The sequence below is a fragment of the Clarias gariepinus genome, chromosome 24, assembly GCF_024256425.1.
Source record: "Clarias gariepinus isolate MV-2021 ecotype Netherlands chromosome 24, CGAR_prim_01v2, whole genome shotgun sequence".
Lineage (NCBI taxonomy): Eukaryota > Metazoa > Chordata > Actinopteri > Siluriformes > Clariidae > Clarias > Clarias gariepinus.
This window is the reverse complement of record NC_071123.1, coordinates 4,501,391-4,521,548: the sequence shown is the minus strand read 5'-3', so window position 1 is coordinate 4,521,548 and position 20,158 is coordinate 4,501,391. Positions and strand designations below refer to the sequence as shown.

Genomic DNA, 20,158 nt, shown 5'->3' with positions numbered 1-20,158 from the left:
ACTGAGTCTAAAAGTAATTTAGGGTAATAAAATTAAGGCCTTTACTGGGCTTCTGACTTGAAAGTTTCTTAAAGATAGAGAGATCATAAATGCTTCAGTGATCACCAGGACAGGCAAGACAATGAGAACAGCATTTCATGGTGGTATGGTTAATGGTATATCAGCATACTATAAAGGGTTTCCAAGTCAACCTGGGACGTTAAACTGATTAACATATACAGAAGGCACCAAGCATAGTCCATGTGATGAGATTCGGCTCCACAGTAAAACATTTGGATGGTGCAAACATTTTATAGATAGCAGTATGTCCATGAATGACGACCTCAGCGTGTGTGACTCAGCAGACGCTCCTATGATCATTCAACCAATGCAAGGCTTTAATGCACTAGTATACTGTACTATATAGAGAAATAAAGATTTTTTCTCCCTATAACATTATTTTTTTCTCTTATAAATTGACCACCCCTTGTATTTAGTACAGTAGTATGCAGAGGAAATGTGGGACAAATTTCCTCAATCATTATAGGAAACATTCATTGTCATTCTACATCTAGACAGACATGTCTAAGAAGCTTCAGTGCTGCACATATACAAGAGCATTAGATTACCACTGCTAGGAAAAGTGGCTTGAACACTAATGCCAAAGCTTCTTCATGCTGTCACAGCAACACGTGGAGCTTAAATAAACTTTCTTAAGTATTTGTTATCTTATACTGTATTTACAACTGGTTTTATTGTGTTTTAAATTTGAATAAATAAAAGAGTGTTCCATAATATGGTTTAGTCTAGGTTACAGGAGACAGTGGTGAGTTTAGTGTTATTTTTAGAATTGTGTGCTGTGCCAGGCTTTGGGGCATGGGAGTCTCATGGGTGCCTCTTTAGATACACTACTGATGATGATGAGAGTCATCATCTTCCTCTCTCTCTCTCTCTCTCTCTCTCTCTCCCATCTCACACATACCTAATAGTGCAAAACAACACAGAGCAATGGGTTTGCTTATATTTTTGTCTGAATCAGTTTGTACAAATGCCATTACTAAGCTAAGTGTGTTCTAATCTACTTACACAGCTACACCATGCTAAACTGCCAGATACAGTATAAGCTTGTTAACAACAAAGTATATATCATATACCAAACATATCTTTACTGATCAAAAGAATTGGATACTTATGTTTATCTGAAATTGTGATTTAACCCCAAGAACACAATGTGAAAAGAACAAATATGATTTTTTTTCTGTTCATCATCTTCCTAATGCACCAATGCATTCCTGACCGTGTTATACAGTACAGGAATAACCCGAGGAGAAATTCTGCGTCCTGTGCACAGTCCCACAGCTAATGTGGTCACAACGTGCAGTGTGCAATGTGACTAGTCTCTCAGATCACTGTCTCAATTAAAGTGTTTCATAGTAATAATGTACTCACAGCGCCGCTCTGCCACATTAAACATGCATTCACATTAAATACCACACAGAGCCTTATTAATAATCTCCCAGAGTTATCGACTTTGGTTCAGATCGCCATCTGACTCCACAGAACTCGATCAGGCGACTGAATATTTAGAGTCAACATTTTGTTATACCTTGGGTGATGTAGCTCCAGTTAAAATGAAAATGATTAGAGATAAGAAACTCACTCCCTGGTATAATGACCACGCGCACTTTAAAACAAACCGTTTGGAAATTAGAATAACAAAAATAATCCTAGATTTTATTTAATACCCTAGCTAAATTAACTGGAAACAAGACCACTGCAGGAATCTCCACAACAACAACATACAGTAGTGAGGCCTTCATAAATATTAGGCAAAAAATTCAGGCTTTAAAACCAAACAGTTTAAGTTATACAGATGATAAACTAGCCACATCACATCAGAACCTAGAACAGAGTGTGAAGAGAATGAACTAATTTCACTCATCTCTTCTTCAAAATCGTCAACCTGGGTATTAGATCCTATACTGACACATTTTCTCAAGCAGATAGTACCAGCAATAACAGAACCCCTGTTGAAAATAATTAACTTTTCACTCAGCAGTGGGTAAGTTCCCAAATCCTTTAAATAAGCAGTTATTAAACCGCTAATTAAGAAACCTGATCGTGACCTTTATCAGCTGTTTAATTACAGGCCGACATCAAACCTCCCCTTTTTTTTTCTAAGATTCTGGAAAAGAAAGTAGCACAGCAACTACAGTATGCTCATATCTACATAGGAATGGCATAAACCTGTATCAGGCAGAGCATTTTCTTACAAAGCCCCAAAGTTATGGAATAAACTTCCAATTAATGTTCGGGACTCATACACAGTCTTAGTGTTTAAGTCTAGGCTAAAAATCTATTTATTTAGGCAAGCATTTTTATAAATAGATTTGTCTTGGGTAAAGGAGCAGATCTGGAGGACTCATGGATGTAGAGTATTACGGTGAACTGGTATGTTTAGATGCTGTCTTCCCCACTCTCATTGATCACTCAAGTTTGTTGACGGTGAAGTGATTGGTCGCTTTAGATCTCAGGGAGCATGCATGTCTGTGTGTCCTTCTGGCTCTCCCTATTAGTTATACTGTCATAGTTAGTCCTGCCAGGGTCCCTGCTTGCACTCTGCACTAAATATACATTTACATTATACATTATGTGACTGAGACCATACCTAACTGCCATTTCTCCTTCTCTTTTGCCTCTTCTCCTCTCTCTCCCCCTCTCTCTTTCCCTCTACCTGTCTCTCTGTCGCTCCTGAGCTGCCAGTGATCCAGACCCTCTCTGCCCCCTGGAGCTGTCTGACTTGTCCTGGTGTCCCGCTTCTGGTTGGAGATCTCGTCGCATAGATGACCCGTGTGGTCTTCCTGGGATGCGTGTGGTGACTGGGGACGGTTCCACTTCTCCACGAAGACGGTCCTGTCCTCGGCTGATGCAGACAGCTGTTCTCTGATGACTTGTGACTTCAGTCACCCGATAGTTCAGGACTGTTCAGTTTCCTACAGTCTACCTGAGCCTCCAATAACAAACCGGACTCAATTTTAACTTAAACACATCTCCTGGTACACTGAATCTCCAGTCAAACACAGTATGATGCAGATCATCATACATCATGTCGCCATCATCCTCGGCTTGCTCATCAGGGTCAGTCTTATCATTTTGATTCATACACGTTCACATGTCATACAAACTTAAATAATTATCTTGATTGTGTAAAGCTGCTTTGCGACAATGTCAATTGTTAAAAGCGCTATACAAATAAAATTAAATTGAACTTTTATTGCACATTCAGGTATTTTGCAAAGCACACAAATCAGCCACATAATATTGCTTTAAAAAGCATATTGCTTATTGATGCTGCAGCTGAAGATCTAGGGATTTCATCATCATGTAATAACTTGCTACTTGCTGGAGATCTGTTGTGCTTTTAAGCCAGCGTTGTCCCTAGTGGGCTATGCAACAGAGCATCATTACGTAAAAAATCCCAAGTGTAAGGTGATACATGGAGGTGGCAGCAGAAGAACGAGAGCAGGACAGCTCAGATATCACTTCCAACAAACAGCTAATAAACCAAACTCCATCCTGGAGTGTTAAGTCAATGACACAACTCACCATGCTTCCACTCCAGCTTAGACATTAGCTTCCATGAGAGACATTTTTTCATAGAAAATTATGTGCACTATAATCACAAACAACTAACTAGCATAGCAAGCTATGCTAACAGATGTTAGCAGGCTCTCACACGCTATTGACTGATATAAATAAAAATGCATCAAAGTTTAAATGTTTATAATAATTATCCTGAAATTCAACAAGAAGGTAAGTGTTATTAATTACCAGTCAACTAGTTTTCTAACAAAACTGGTTAGTTAAATTAGCTCATGTTATAGCTTTCTTTAGGAATATGTTCTCTACTTATCTAGCTAGCAACTATCTAACTAGAAATAATTTTTTAGCTTTCTTCAGAATGTGGACTGGTTTTCCAGCTAACAACATCTCAATCCAGAAAGAAGCACGGGCTAATTAAAGCAACTGATAATACAGCTTTCTTCAAAAATAAGCATTTTACTAGTAAAGTTACCTAGCTAGCAATAACATTCTCATTTTCCTCAGGACGAAGCACAGCTAACTGAATTGGCTAATGTTATAGTTTGCTTCAGAAATACTCTAGACTTTGGCTACTTACAGTAGATCAACATTTATGTTATGACTTTCTTTAAGTTGCGGGGTAGTTAGGTTATCTAGCTAACATTACTGTAAAATTGACATTTTCTATTTTTTCTAAGGTGGACTGGCTAGTTTAGTTTGGCTTAATTTAGGTAATGTTCCAGCTTTCAGGAATAGGCTATGGCTAGTAAAATTATCTTGCTAACAATAACAATCCAGCTGCTGTACCTTCAGAAAGAAGTCCTGGCTAATTAAACTAACTTATGCTTTAGCTTAGTTCAGAAATGAGTTAATTAGGAAACTTTTCTTCAGCAATAGTCTCTGGCTGGATAGCTTATATGGATAATATTTACTGTATTCCTTCCTTTAGAATTACAGTACATTTACTAGCTCTTTTTTTAAGAGTGGGACAAGCTAGTAAATTTAATTGATTATGATGCACTGGACAGCTAACCTAGCTAATAAAAATTCAACTAATTTGATCAAATGAATGTGGTCTTGTGTCATGGTGGAGGAACTGTAAACAGTCAAGGCAAACAGGCAACACATATTTAATCCTTTTGTCTCGCTGATGTCCTTGTGCATTTTTTCCAAAAACAAACAAACACATTCCGTGCATTCTTGGTATCAAGTTAAAGTTTTCAACTATGATCAAACCTGTGCATAGTGACAGACTGGAGTAAGTATGGATTTGCTAACTCACCAGGAAGAAAGCGAAGGCCTTGCAGAAGCTGGCGCTCCTGTGAAAAGTCCACCATTAGGTGGGTCATGTTGTCTGAAGCTTTGGGCTTCATGGTGAGGCGAAAAGCGGGAGCCATCGTCACCCTGAGCCAGTAAATAAGTTAAAATATTGCTGAATTCATTGAAACAGTACACACTGTTATTAGCTCTATATCAATCACTATGAATAACACAAAAAAATAATTCTCAACAAAGTATTTATGTGATTATTAATACCACACCAACGAATTGACCAACCCTAACACCCCCACTTATTTCAAATGTCAAATCTTTATTTAATGTACTACTTGTAAGTGGCACAAAGTCACATCAGGAAGTCACTTCACTGAAGAACTGGAATTAACTAATTAGTCTCAATTTGACTAATAATAAACCAGACAGACACCGAATGTGGCTTAGATGATCAACCACACTTCATATATAAAGAAAATTGTTTACATTAAGTTTTATAAGTCTTGGTAACATGAGATTCACTATCGCTTTATAAAAAAAAGTCATATGCTTTGTGCTTGATATATTGTACTGTATATCTTTCCATGGGCAATATTTAAAATATTGTAATGTACAGCGAAATATGAATAACCACATAAAGGCTTGTCATAAATAAACACAGTCTATGAACCACCCACAGGTTACCACACATTCGAACACCCTCTAGGTCAGACGGCATGTCTCTCTCTCTCTCTCTCTCTCTCTCTCTTTCACACACACACACACACACACACACACACACACACACACACACACACACACACACACGTGCACAAGCATAAAGTCTTTATTATACAAAATTTTAAGCTCTTTTTATTAGCCATGTTTTTAAGTTTAGAAAGATATCAGACCTGCGTGTGTATAATGCAGTGGTACCAGATACATACATACAGTATACACACATGCACACAATAGCTGTGCTTATAGACAAGTCAAGAGAGTACTGTACCTATCTTTGATCTGTTTGGCAGCCTTGAAGTGGGAAAAGAGAACAAGAGACAAGAAAGAGAGAGAGACGGTGTGTGAGAGGAGAGAAAAACAAGGGCAGTTAGTGGAGGCATGCAGGGTAGACAGTGAGTATGCAATATTGGTCAGCACTGGACTCTGTCTCTTTCACTCTCACTCACTCACTCACACACACACACACACACACAAAGGTTAATTTAAAATATCAACCCTTAAGTAATGTTAAAGCAAGCAATGTTTAAACATGTTTTTACTCCTTTAAATACTCAGAACTGTATAATTATACAGACATGCAGATTTAATAAATCAGCAGCTTAAATCAGTGACCAATTGTTAAGAACAATTAGCCATGGCCGTGAAAAGATAGCTGTTAGCTTTACACTAGTTTGATATGAAGGGAAAAATCCCGCTGTTTCTTATAATGAAATTCGTACTCAACAATTTTTTTATGTTTACGTTTAAACTTCTTTAATCTACATGTTGATATAATGTCACTTTGGTTACAATGCCTACAATTTGGCTACAATGCCATGCTGATAGAGAAGAAGTTTAATTTAGGCTTTGATTTATCTCAGCTTATACTGCGTCTCAGCAATGCAGCAGTGCTTTACTTCTTTTCTGTGTCCGGCCCTCTCACCTCTGCACCTTACTCTGCTTACTTCCAATAAAATGTCGCCTTAGATCTATGTCATTCGTTTCGAATATGTCATTACTTGTCATCATTACTTTTACAAAGTGCAAATTTTACTGCTACCCGGAATATGGGAATGACATCGCAACTAACAAAATGCTCATAATAATAATTATATTTTGGTCATAGAAACAAAAACAACCATAAAAACGTGATCATATATTTCGGTCGTTTTTCGCAATGTGCCCCATTTTTTAAAACTTTTTTGTTCAGTCATATTTTACTAAAATAAACTAAAATTCAGTTCATCATATGGCCGACATTGTGCTAAAAAAAGAATGTCACTCTATGTATATAACACAATTCTGATGCCTATTTATATTTATTTGGATATGAAAAATGGCTTAATTGCAGTGAGTTTTAAAGGTAAACAGGTTGATTTTTATTAATTACTACATTCTGTGTGCACTACCTTCAGTATCTTCAGTATGCGTTCTTGTACCTGATTATATTCGCCTCTTTATCAGGATAAAGGTCAAACATTAAACGATTAGTGAGTGAGAGGTTTGTGATACAGACCTTGGTGAACTCTTCCTCATCTTTGATATCCAATGCATGCTGAGCGAACTCCAGCAACTCTTCTGAACTCTCTAATGCATTCGTGCTCTGAGTTAGCTGGTTCTGAGGTAAAGAGACGTAGAAAATATAGACAACACTGTTGTAAAAACACATCCGATATCCATCCATTATGTGCACTGCTTATCCTATGCAGAGATTCTGGAGGCAGCCCATCACACGGCTGTGTGTCACAAACACACACTCATGACTCACTATGGCCACTTTGGACAATAATCATGCTCTTTGGCCCCATCAAGCCAAATGCTCATAAACAAGCAAAATGCTCATAAACACAAAAAAGGGCTACGTTTACACTGCAGGTCTCGATGCACAATTCTGATTTGTTGCCTACTGTATATCAGATTTTTTTGACCGTCTGTTTACACGTTCTTTCAACTATGACTCATATCCGATACACGTGTTTACACTTGACCATCTGAAACATCGCGTATACTTAAAGGGAGGTTCTTGCGCTACACACTAGCCAAGATAGACGAAGGTGAAGTATGCTTGGCGCTCCGCGATATATGCAAAGTTCACCATGGTTTTAAAATGGAGGAGGATGAAAAAAACCGCATAATTGCAGCCTGTGCATATGCTTTATTCACCAAATACTGATTTCTTAATGTTATTAAGCCCAAATAAGCATTAAAAAAGGTTTAAAAAAGGGTTCTTTTTCTTTTCCATGTCACCTGCAATGTTATAATTCCACACGCGCTTCCACCGGAGAATATGTCTCGAAGAAGTTGCAGTTTCAATGACGTACAGAACACAATGACTCTACACGACAATCACATTAGCACATATCTGATTTATATCTAATTTATTTCCACATATGAAGGAAGCCTGAAACCGATCTCGAAATATCGGAATGCTTGCATTTTTTTCCTGTTCACACAGACATAGAACATATCCGATATGTGTCACATATGAGCAAAAAAATCGGAAATGGGTCACATTTACCTGACAGTGTAAACGTAGCCTAAGAGGAGAAATTAGAACCTGTTAACCACTAAGTCACCATGTCACCAAATATGACTTAGCTAATTCTCTTTTTAGCCCAAACGTTATCTAAACATTACCTTCTTAATTCCATCAAAATTAGTCATTAACAGATTTCTGGCTGATTTATATCTGGTTAAACTGTGTGAAGTAGGTCAAAAAACTGAAAAGATGTTTAGCTTTGTACTAATTAGCAAAGTTAGCTTTGTAAAAAATAAAAAAGCAGCAAATCTCATACACCAACCAATTTATCTTAGCTAAACTGTTTCTTTAACAGTTTCTTTTTACATCAAAATTACATTTTAATCATGATGAATTACCTGGTTGTAAATCGATCTTTAAGCAACATTAAAACCGAACATTATGCTTGTTAGCTAAAAACCCAAATTAGCACTGTTTAGCAACGATCATCAAGAAAGCTGACTAACATACTGTAGCTATTGTAACACTGTATCTGGCAAACAAACTTTTTGGCTAAAAAATTTAGCTTTTATAGCATGACAATGCTTATGAGCTTATATTGATATTTTGGAAAGGTGGAACATTGTTAAGTAGCATCATTAGCCTTGTAGCTACTGAGCTAGCATGAGCTTCAATACAAAACTAAAACAGCACAAAATAAGAGGAGAAAGACAGTGGGTACACCGCTTTAATTTGGAATAAGAGAATAATTACACCCTAGCGGACTGTTAACACTGTAAAATTTTTACTATACATGTGTTCGTAATTATGAGCAAAGTTCTTGCCAATAAACTTAAAACCTTCTAAGCCTATGAGTGATATGATGCTTCTTGAAGATTTAATGAAAGTGTGCACAGAGTAAAAAGGACTGAAGGCTTGCTGCTGAATCATTCTGATTCCCATCACATTCCTAATCCTAAGACTTTCAGTGCGTCCTTCCCCAGGGACACTCTTCCATTCCTTTCTTCTCTAAATCTTTCATTGTTCTATGATTGGCATCAAGATCAGAATGTTTTTTAAAACTAATGGTCATGTACAGTACTGTACATGTAATGTGCTTGGCCCTCCCTTGGGCTCTGCAAAAGAAATAATTCAGTAATGAAATAAGTAAAGACATGCAACATGCAAGCTAACAAGGATTAACTTGCCCTTTAAATTCCTTCAGGGTCTAACACTTTTGTTCTAAAAAAATAACTTTTTTGTTTGCCCCAGAGTGTACGTTGTTAACGGCTGAAAAAGCTTTCATGGTTTTTGTTTTGTTCTTTCTTTCCTGCAGTCCCTCTCCTTTCTCCTTTTCCTCCCACCCTTCTCTGGTTGCCACTAGCACAAGAAAACAAGGACTACGGTTGACACTGAGGCTGCCAGGCACCAGCACTTTGTATTTGAATACGACTCTCTGAACATGATTCTTTCCAAATCACTTACAGACTGTAGTTCTTAGTTATCACCAGCCCTGTCCTTGAGAATCTGCTTTACTTAATAATTCGGATTTCACAAGAGTTGAAACTGACTTTCTTTAAGAGTTAGCGACTGTATATAATCCGTCTACTATGGGTGCAAATCAATTAATCTGTGTAGTGTGTGGATTCTTTGACTTTTTAATTTTGTCATTTTCAAATTAGCATAATTACAGATGTAATATTTTTAGTTCCTGTTAAACTGTTTCTGGACACCGAACATGTATCTGAAACCTGTTGCACTGTGAGACACCTATTTGACAACTAATAACAGTTTAATGCCCCAGTACGAGGCATGTTGTGTGTAGGGCTGACCGGGCTGGGTTCTAATAGCTAATCTCTCATCCGGCCTGATTTCACTCATCAGTATTGTCTCTGCTCAGTGAGCTCAGAGAAATGCCGTGGCAGCATGATGACATCACCCAGACTAGGCCGAAGAGAACCAAACAACTTCAAGCACACATACATTCACAAGATATATTTTCTTAGAAAGTCTTTATTTGTTCCTAAAATCACTAATGAGGATGCCGTTACCTGCAGTTCGTGTGATTTCCTGGCCTGTTCTTGCTTAATAGTGTTGGTCATACTCTCCTTAGTCTCTTCCAGAAGAGAGAACAGCGTGTCGAACTCCTCCTCTAAGTCAGACACCACCTGGTTAGAGTTGACCTGATCACATGGGAACATACAGTAAATATTTAATTCAAACATGTTAATGTCAGATGAAGCTATTGAGGAGAAAAAAAAACTGGAGAGGCTAGTTTTAAAGTTGTTTACATTAGATTTTATTGCTTTGCCTTACCTGAACACCGGCCAGCAGGTGACTCAGCGTCTCGATAAAATTGTGGATTTCATCGTTTTTATTTGCTAATGTCGTGATTATCCTTTGTAGAGCCTCCTGGATGGAGGAAACAGCAAAAAAAAACTTAAGATTTACATCAAATAAATAACACAAAAAATTCTAAACTGCAAAAACATTATTCAGTATATAGTGTCGACTCACTGGTGACATATTGAAGAATGTACAGTAAGAAGATGTACTATACAGTAGTGAACACAAGATTAATAGTAAAAATGGCAAACACAGCTAACAATTTGTTCTAATTGACTTAAATGATCAGTATTTTTGTTTAAAGAATGCTACGGTTTATAAGAGAAGCTTGTCTCATATAGTATATTAACACATGTCTGTCTGATGCACAAATTTACCATCATGCCCAAGTTCTTAAAAACACTATATGTCCAAAAGTATGTACATTCCTGGGTTAGGGTTAAATGTGGCTCTTAAACTTCCTACAACACTAAAAGCACACAATGCTCTATTAAGTTTTTGTTTGCTGTATTAAATTACAATTTATCTTCACCGGAACTAAGAATGCCAAACCTGTTTCAGCATTACAATGCCCTGTGCACAACGTGAACCCAATATAAAGGCATGGTTTGAGAAAGCTGGAGTGAAAGACCTTGTGCGTCTTGCACAGAACCCTGATCTCAACCCTGCTGAACGCTGGTGTGACTGACTTCACTAAAACTCTAGAGGCTGAACAGACAGAAATTCCTACGTATAGTTATCCATCGATTTTCAAGGATCAGACATTCAACTCGGAATTCAGGTATTCTTTAATTCCTGTATTGAAAGACTTTTTTATAAGAAAACCTCATTTGAGCAAGTGAGTTTTATAATCTTCCTAATAAGCTATGAGCCAGATTACCTGAAGACTATTAGGCAACATGTAAACACAGTCTTTCTAGAGTACAAGCCCAGTGCATATAATGTTCCAACGCATATCCTGTAGCCTTAAATACTCAGAGGCGTTTAAGTTAACATGAATAGCATTTAAATTGTACTCGCGTGTGTGAAGCTCCATATATCACTGAAGGTCAGCAGCTACATAGTCCCCTTTAAGCATTCTATACTTTGACAGCTTTCTAAATTTACTTGATTTATAACACAAACCTCACATACAGTCGATACTCCAGTGTCATTCAAACATACACTACGATAAATCTCAAATACGTTTAGATATAATTATAATTATTGTTTCTTAAGTCCCTATCGACCATATGGCTACACTGACTGAAACACATTTACAATACTCCTGCACGGCTTGCTGTGTTCCTATTGACTTATTTAATTATTTATTTTCGGGGGGTACCTCAGAGTTCTCCCAGCATACACGAGATGACTTGGGTAACATAATACACATTATGTATGTTAAGTAGACCAGGAGACTGGATAACAAGGTACTTTCACTAAGTGAAAAGGAAAAGAAAACATAAAGAGAGAGAGAGAGAGAGAGAGAGAGAGAGAGAGCCTATGCTAGGCTGATTTAAGGATTAGTCTACACGGCTATCTTTAGACGAGACGCAACAGGACACTCCAGCTCTGTAAGAAAGTAGCAAAACAAATAAGTCATATAAGCAAATAGATTACGGCAAGAAAACTTGCACACAATAAACATGGATTGAAGGAATGTTTCCATCAAGTAGTACTAATTTAACCCTAAATAGCTAACTCTTTGATATTAGCTTGTTGTTAACTTCCTTTGGGATCACTGGACCAAAAGTGCGACCTTAAAAAACCCATATAATAAAATCTACAAAAAAAGTACTAACATGATGTCTTGATAAAGACTACAGAGCACTTCTACTGTATAAGTCATTCTATATATAAGGTTGCATATTCTAAATAGAGGTCAAATGAATCAGTGCTACCATTACTTTTTTGGCTCTCTTGACCCCTGCCTGACCTTGACTTAGTCATATTAAAAGTGAATATCTAGAGCCAAACCTTATTATCTCACTGTTGACTATACACATTAAATATGAGACAATGTATGAGCTCAGAGAGCACAGGGATAGCACTTTGCTGTATGGTTCTTCTCTCAAAATATTTTTGGAACAGTCCTGGATATTTAGACATTCAACATATTTATGTCAAGTGAACCAACATCAGGTGACCAGGGCCATCTTTTAGGCACCTTTAAATCCACCATGGGCATGGCTTGAAGGTGGCTTAGCGGACAAACCAAACTACCCCAAAAAATCCAACATCACCATGGTTGGCTCTATGTTGCTTTTGCCAACACTGGTGCAGTATCACAGCCGACATGCTACAGTAATTCAGCCATATTTCAACAATTTTCACTGTTGAAAAAGTTGGTCAGTGGCCTTTACCTCAAACATCTCCGAACCTCTTTACCTCCTGTCTTATCATTCACTCTCCCCCACTTATTCTTTGTACTGCTTATCCTGTGCACGGTCGCAAGAGGCCTGGAGAATACCCTATGGAACTACATACCTTGTACAGCCTGGATGGCACCCAAGCACACACACTGACATACACACACTGATATACTATCTAGTGTTAGCAAATAAGATGACTAGCTCCTGCATATTATTACAAAAAAAAATACAAAAACAATTTTTTTATTACTTACAAATTGTATACAAAATGTCATGGAATAAAAGTTTTAGTGTCATACGTATATTTACTGGCTATATTAGCCAGCTGGCTATGGGCTATTAGCTTTGAGGCTAAGAATGGAAGAAAATATTTTATTCCCAACTAAAGATTAAAGTAAAAAGTGCTTTGATCCCTAAAATGAACACATTTAGATGACTGTCTCATCATTAGACTTTCAATAAGTTATAGTAGTTACTGATAAATATTGTGTAAAACTGCTTGATTAGGTCATTTAATGTAAAATGCTAAGAGGCTAGTTTAAAGTTATGGCTAAATGGAAAACCTCTGAATATTGAAATTATTCCTGTGCGTCCCACTCTTCTAAAGAGAAATTAAAATAGTTCCAGTGAAAAGTGTGGAAATATGACACAGCAGTTTCCTAAAATAAGACAGAGGCTTAGCTTTACTATGTGTATCACAGGACACACTGGCATATGATATACTGTTACACTGCTGTAACCAAAGCAAAGGACACACATATACTGTTTACATACACACACACACACACTTCCTATGTCCCTAGGCACATTCCCATAGCATTCGGATTCTTCAATGGGGGGCAATACAGAAAACAGGACATAAACGCGAAGGTGCTCATTTCCCTCAGCCACGAAATCACCAAAACTGACAGTGCTTTTAAAATATCTTTTTAAATAAATCAAATTTAGACAGTTAGTGAAAACACATGATATCCAAGAAATACTTCTATATAGCTAACATGTCATTAAAATGTATTTTAGCCTAAATCTTTTTCAATATCTTCATAAACTTTTCGGCATGTTTTAGTGATCCTTACGTTAATCCACAGTATATAAAAGTGAATAAAACTTTACAGCTGAATGCTGTAATTCTGCTGTAAAGTTTGGATGATAAATGTATTCCACTTTGAGCTCAAATTTGAAAACCTAATTTTTAGGTGGTGGTTAGCTAAATAAGATTAGCTAATTAAAATGCTCATTTTAAAAGAATGCTCTATAAATACAAATTCTTCTTCTCTTTATCCTTTTTCTTCATTGCTATAACCATATAACGTTACATATTAACTTTGATTATCAATTATATAATGAGTAAACTGGTGACATGATGATAGCCAGTCGAGGCTTGTCTACTGTATGCCTGTGGGGACCAAAGGCCAACCTGTCTGGTCGATCCTACAGAAAAGCCCATACGGAACAAAAATCTCTGAAAAATTCAATGCTAGCCACGATAAAAGGACACCAGTGCACCCAGTGCACCAATCTGATCCAGCACCAATAGGATGTGCCGAACAAACAAAAGTCCGATCCACAGAGACAACCCACAGGATCCAAAGGATCTACCGGAAACGTCCTGGTGCCAAACACCAGATTTGAGGTCTTGTGGAGTCATGCTCCGAGGGGGCAGAACCGACCCAGTGGTACAATGGGAAATTACACAATACTGTGTATAATGTTTTATGTTGTAATATTATGGCTGATCGGCGTATACATTTCCACAACATTTTACATACTGTATATTAAGAGTTTTACTTTATTAACAATGTTGATAATCCCAGTGTAAAAATGAAGCACACATCCACTCTAACTTATATTTCGACTAACTGAATATATTTGGGGTAAGTAGAAAACTTAATATATTAAATTTTTTGACTGTTCCTTAAAAGCCCATGACATCATCATATTGTGCAAATTAAATTTTTAGCACTCCCTGGGAACCTAAAGCCATGTTAGTGGTTCAGACATAAATGCTATTGATCCTATCAAATCCCAGTACTAACATAGATTTTTCCATTTTTCCACTTTGTACTGAGACTGGATTTACCTATTCATAGTTACATTTGGACATGACGTCTCAGCATGCGTCGTGTCCCAGTGCAGCGAGCTTGCGCTACTTTAGCTTTTCATTGTTTTGCCCTTTGTCTTAGTTTTATCCTTGCCATTGCTTTGTTCCTTCAAGGTATGCAACTGTTCTGTGTTTAGGCCCTAATTAGTTTGTCTATTAATACTCTACTGTTACTGTATTTTTTTTATGTCTCAGCTATTTGATTTCAAAGTTTTGTTTTGATTCTTGACCATTTCTCCATTTTTTTAATGAATATTCCCTATCGGATGTTGCCTGTCAGTAGTCTGAACCACATTATAGACATAAACTACCATTTAAATTTGCCTAAATTGCTCATAATAAATATCACCCCAAGTTTATGCACCTGTGTCGTTCCAGTCCGAGACATTACACTAATATAAAATTCTGTATGTTAATGAAACCTGACGCTGTTGATGCTTTATTACATAGAATGGCAGAGAAATCCAATTCCCCTACCTGCTGCTCTTTCCTCTACATAAGTGAATGGGTATAAAGCCTCAAGGAAAGGTAATGCACACCTATAATGTTACACTTCAGTCCTCTCGCTGACTAAACGCATGATCAAGTTACGTACCAAGCCACCTTCATCCCTAACCGCATGGAAATGTGTGTACCCTAAACAGAAAACACTGAACATGCAAATTATTATTTATTAGGCTGACAATTTCTCATTATAATGCCCTTAAAGCAGCATTATTTCATTAGTCTTATTTTTTAAGATTAGTTTTAATGAGTCTATAAACTACAGTCACATGACTGACAGAGAGTGTTGTATCCACACACAATCATGTGTTCCAAGCAGGACGCCAGCTTTTCAAATAGGTTTTCTCTGCATACTAATAAACATTTGCTAATGCCACAGTTTAATCATGTTCTATGTACAACAATTGGCCATAACATTAAAAACACCTGTCTTATATTGCGTACATCCATCTTGTGCTGCCCAAACAGCCATACCTGTCAAGGTACTGTTTGGCTTGCACAAAAACTCTTAAAGGGTGCTGCGGTATCTAGCACCAAGACATTAGAAGCATATTATTTACATCCTGTAAGTCATGTTGGCCTCTATGGACTGGACCTGTTCGTTCAGTACATCTTGAAGATGCTTTATTGAATTGAGATCTATAGAATTAGGGGGCCAAGTCACCACCTTTGTATTCCTTGTCATGTCCTCAAACCTTTCTGAACAGTGGGTTGGGGCGGATTATCCTGCTGAAAGAGGCTACAGCCATTAAAAGATGTTTAGGTTGCGGGACATATAAAAGTATTGCCAGGACAAAAGATGTCCTGGCAGAACATCACGCAGAGCATCACACTGTCTTCTTCTTATAGGGCATTCTGAAGGAATCTAAGATTAAGATTCAATTAATTGTCACAAGTACCTTACAGCAAAGGGAAATGATATTTATATATTGCATATTCCATTTAGCTGGGGTCAGAGCAGAAGGTCAGCTAAATTACAGCACCTCTGGAGAAGATAGGGTTAAGGGTCTTGCTCAGCTTGCTCAACTTGGCAGCGCTGTTGCTTGAACCCTTGACCTTCCGATCAGTAAGCCAGAGTCTTAACTATTTCAGCCACCACCACCCCTAAATGTGTTGTTTTATGTGGATGCCAGGTCATAAAAGCATCAGACTAAGCCACATTCTTCCACTAATTCATGGTCCAGTTCTGATACTCACATGTCCATTGTAGGGACTTTTAAAGATGTGGACAGGGTCAGCATGGGCACTCTAATAATTCTTTGTCTATGCAGTCCCATACATAGCAAGCTGTGATGCACTGTTTGTTCTGACATCTTTCTATTATGGCCAGAACTTTTTGTGCTACACTACAGTAGATCTTCTGTGGGATCAGACCAGAGCAAGCCTTCAAGCCACGTATGCCCATGACCTTATCCAATCATGCTATCATGTCCTTCAATTATTCTGTATAAACTCCTTTCTGACCTAAAATCAGATCCTTATGCTTGATGATTTTTTCCTGCTTTAAATACATCAATACTGAAAACTGACTGATTACTTGCTCCATTACAGGTGCCACTGTACTTAAATAATCAATGCTATTCAGGTCACTTGTCTGTGATTTTAATGTTATGCCCGATTGGAATATTTTCCATGTTGTTTACATAATTTAGGAACAAAATTCACAATTGCAGCTTTTAATGTACACTACATAGACAAAAGTATTTGGACAAACCTGCAACAACATTGTATCTAAATATATATCCTTCAATATGGAGCTGGTCCCCCTTTTGCAGCTATAACAGCTTCCTCTCTCCTTGTTCACAGGAGTGTTTTTGTGGGAATTTCATGTCCATTTATTCTGTAGAGCATTTATGAGGTCAGGCAATGATGTTGAACGAGAAGGCCTGGTTCACAATCTCTGTTCCAGTTCATCCCAAAGGAGCTTGATGGGGTTGAGGTCAGGGCACTGTGCGGGCCAGGCAAGTTCTTCCACACTGAAATTATTAAACCATGTCTTTATCGTCTTTGCTTTGTGCACAGTCATGTTGGAATAGAAAAGGGCTTTCCCCAAACTGTTGCCACAAACTTAGAAGCATAGCATTGTCTAAGATGTCTTGGTATACTGAAGCATTATAAATGCCCTTCACTGGGGATAAGGGCCCTGATCGAAACACCTGAATTTAATAATTAACAGATTTGGCCAAATACTTTTGTCCAGACAGTGTAAGTTCTTGTGAGGAGCAGGGAACTGTTACTATTACAAGGAACAATGGTTCTTAATACTCAGAACCATTGGCCTAGTCCAGTTAATCTTCTTAAAGAGTTAGTGTGATCACTTGTTAGTCAGGATGCAACTTGATATACAGTGATATGCAGTATGTGCATCAAAACAATCCTATTTAGTATTCAGTGTTGGTGAAATAGTCCCAGGGTGCACTAGGATGACATGCATGATATACTGTAACAATCATCCTGCCATAGTCATGTTATAATATAATTAAAGCAAACATGCTAAGCAATAAAACATGCGACCTTAAATCATGGTTCCGGATATAGTACAGTAGAAACGAAAGGTACACAGAAGAGAAGGAAGAAATGACACTCCCAAAGCAGAGTTACTGGATAAGATACAATGTAACGGTACGGCGCCTATGCGTTACAAGCAGGTCATTAAACACGCACACAGCATTAAATACGGCATGGTAATAATGCCACTTACTTTTTGTGAGTCCATAACGAGGACTGCAGAAATAACACGACCCGGATCCGGGCAGTGTTACAGGACATGGAGCGGCCAAGCGTCAGCGCGAGCGAGGCGGTGATGCCGATCCCTACGGCTCAGAAACAAGGAGGAGCACCCCGCGCGTGCGCAATGCACCAGGAGCGCGCGCACACGCACTCGCGTCCTTTATTCAAGAAATAATTCAATATTCTTTATTGTCACTAAGCTAAATACAGCGAAATTAGCGTAGTCCATAATGTAATAATAATGTCGCCGTCACTCTTGGCTTGCTCATCAGAGAAATTTCATTCATTCATCTCGTTATTATCTAGACACATTTTTCTCACACATACACAATTTATTATATATATATATATATATATATATATATATATATATATAAAATTATTATTATTATTATTATTTAATGAATTTCTTTCATCTTTGTGAAGCTGCTTTGAGACAATGACCATTGTTAAAAGCGCTATATAAATAAAATTGAATTGAATTGAACTGAATATAATGATGTATAACGAACTTTTGGCGTACTGAGTATAATATTAGTATATAAATGTGTAAATAAGTATTAACACATTTATAGTGTGCACAGTTCTCTTACAACAGGTCATACAATAAATAATTAATTGCTCAAAAGTCCAACATAAGGAATTTGCATATAATGAGAGGGTATTAAGGTATTAGTATTGAACAATAGTCCAGAATGTAAACATGTCGAAAAGTGATATAAAATGTAAAGTGCAGAATGTACACATACTAAGAGTATAGAATGTAAACATATAGTGAATAGACACAAACTTATACAGTTTACATTCCCTAAAATACTTATACATACATACATACTTTATACCTCATATACTGTTTCATACTACATATTTTTAACATACTGCATCTTACATATACACACTTTATATTCCTTACACATACATATACTGTACATACTGTATATTTCCTTTAAAATAGCCTTGGCAACACGAGTAACCTGTACATTGGTGAAATTCATTTATTTCTTTACATTTTCAGCAGGGATTGATCTTTAATCGATCATTAGTAACACATTCATTTGGAAAGCGTTAAGTCTAACACCACCTGTAGTAAAGCCAAATGCCCTCATGTTCGCTTTCTAATAAAGGAGACTCAGGTCTCTGTGATGTTCATTTGCATCTTCCAGACCACGCCCTTTGCAAGCTAACCCATGCAAATAATAGCCTACATATCACAACATGTCCTCCAATTATTCTGTATAAACTCCGTTCGGTATTCTGTCCTCGCCACCTGGGTGGTGTTGCATCTACACAATTACCTTCGTTCGGATTTTTACTTCTTTTTTGTTTTTAAAGGGGCTCTTTGGCTTTAACTGGTCTTTTAGCGCCTCCACGTGGCACGTCAATGCTATAACATATCTCAACTCTACAGTCGTGGTTGAAATTTTGGAGAATGTCACTTCTCAGCTAAAAAAAAAAAAGTCTGCTACTTCAGTGTTTTTAGGTCTTTTTGTCAGATGTTACTATGGTCTACTGAAGTATAATTACAAACATTTCATAAGTGTCAGAGGCTTTTATTTACAACTGCATTAAATTAATTTAAAGAGGCAATATTTGTAGCATTGACCTTTCCACCTTTCCTTTTCCTTTTCAAGACCTCTGCAGTTTGCTCCGCATGCTGTCAACCAACTTCTGACTGTTAGCATGTCACAGGACTAATGGGTAGGACATTTGATGCAATTATTCAGTTGATTAACATCCCTTCCTAAGTTGGTATGTTAGAGCAAAGACAACACTAAAATGTGCATAACACATTTAAAAGTGCACTTTTTGTCTTTTTGTATCGTGCTTAGTTAGTTTTGTTAATTTATGTTATAAGTAGCACTTTAGCCCCGGAGAAACATTGCTCAGTTTCACTGTGAACATTTTGTGGTTAAAATGACAAAAAAAAATAATTTGACATGACTTGACATAGCTCATAGTAGACCAGTTAATTAGTCAAGTTAAATCTCATTTGCAACCACTGCCCAACTATTCCCCCCCTACATTAATTTTAAAGTAATTTCCTAAAGCAAAGATTAACACATTAAGGATATAATATATTACACATCATATGCATTTAGTATGAATTAATAACACGAACAACAACAACAACAA

General features: G+C 37.2%; 1 protein-coding gene across 3 annotated transcripts in view; it reads right to left on the bottom strand.

The window, feature by feature from the left end:
• The window catches only part of fsd1l (fibronectin type III and SPRY domain containing 1-like), a 29,669-nt gene extending 11,569 nt beyond the window's left edge, over nucleotides 1–18,100 (bottom strand). For all 3 annotated transcript variants that reach the window (XM_053485719.1, XM_053485720.1, XM_053485721.1), the window contains exons 1-6: nucleotides 17,997–18,100; nucleotides 10,307–10,402; nucleotides 10,042–10,173; nucleotides 7,049–7,150; nucleotides 5,822–5,844; nucleotides 4,844–4,965 (exon numbers count right to left, since the gene is read on the bottom strand). In XM_053485719.1, the coding sequence (XP_053341694.1) occupies nucleotides 4,844–4,965; nucleotides 5,822–5,844; nucleotides 7,049–7,150; nucleotides 10,042–10,173; nucleotides 10,307–10,402; nucleotides 17,997–18,011 (490 nt within the window). In that variant the 5' untranslated portion in view covers nucleotides 18,012–18,100. The remainder of the gene's footprint in view (nucleotides 1–4,843; nucleotides 4,966–5,821; nucleotides 5,845–7,048; nucleotides 7,151–10,041; nucleotides 10,174–10,306; nucleotides 10,403–17,996) is intronic.
• Between the last annotated feature and the right edge of the window lie 2,058 nt (nucleotides 18,101–20,158).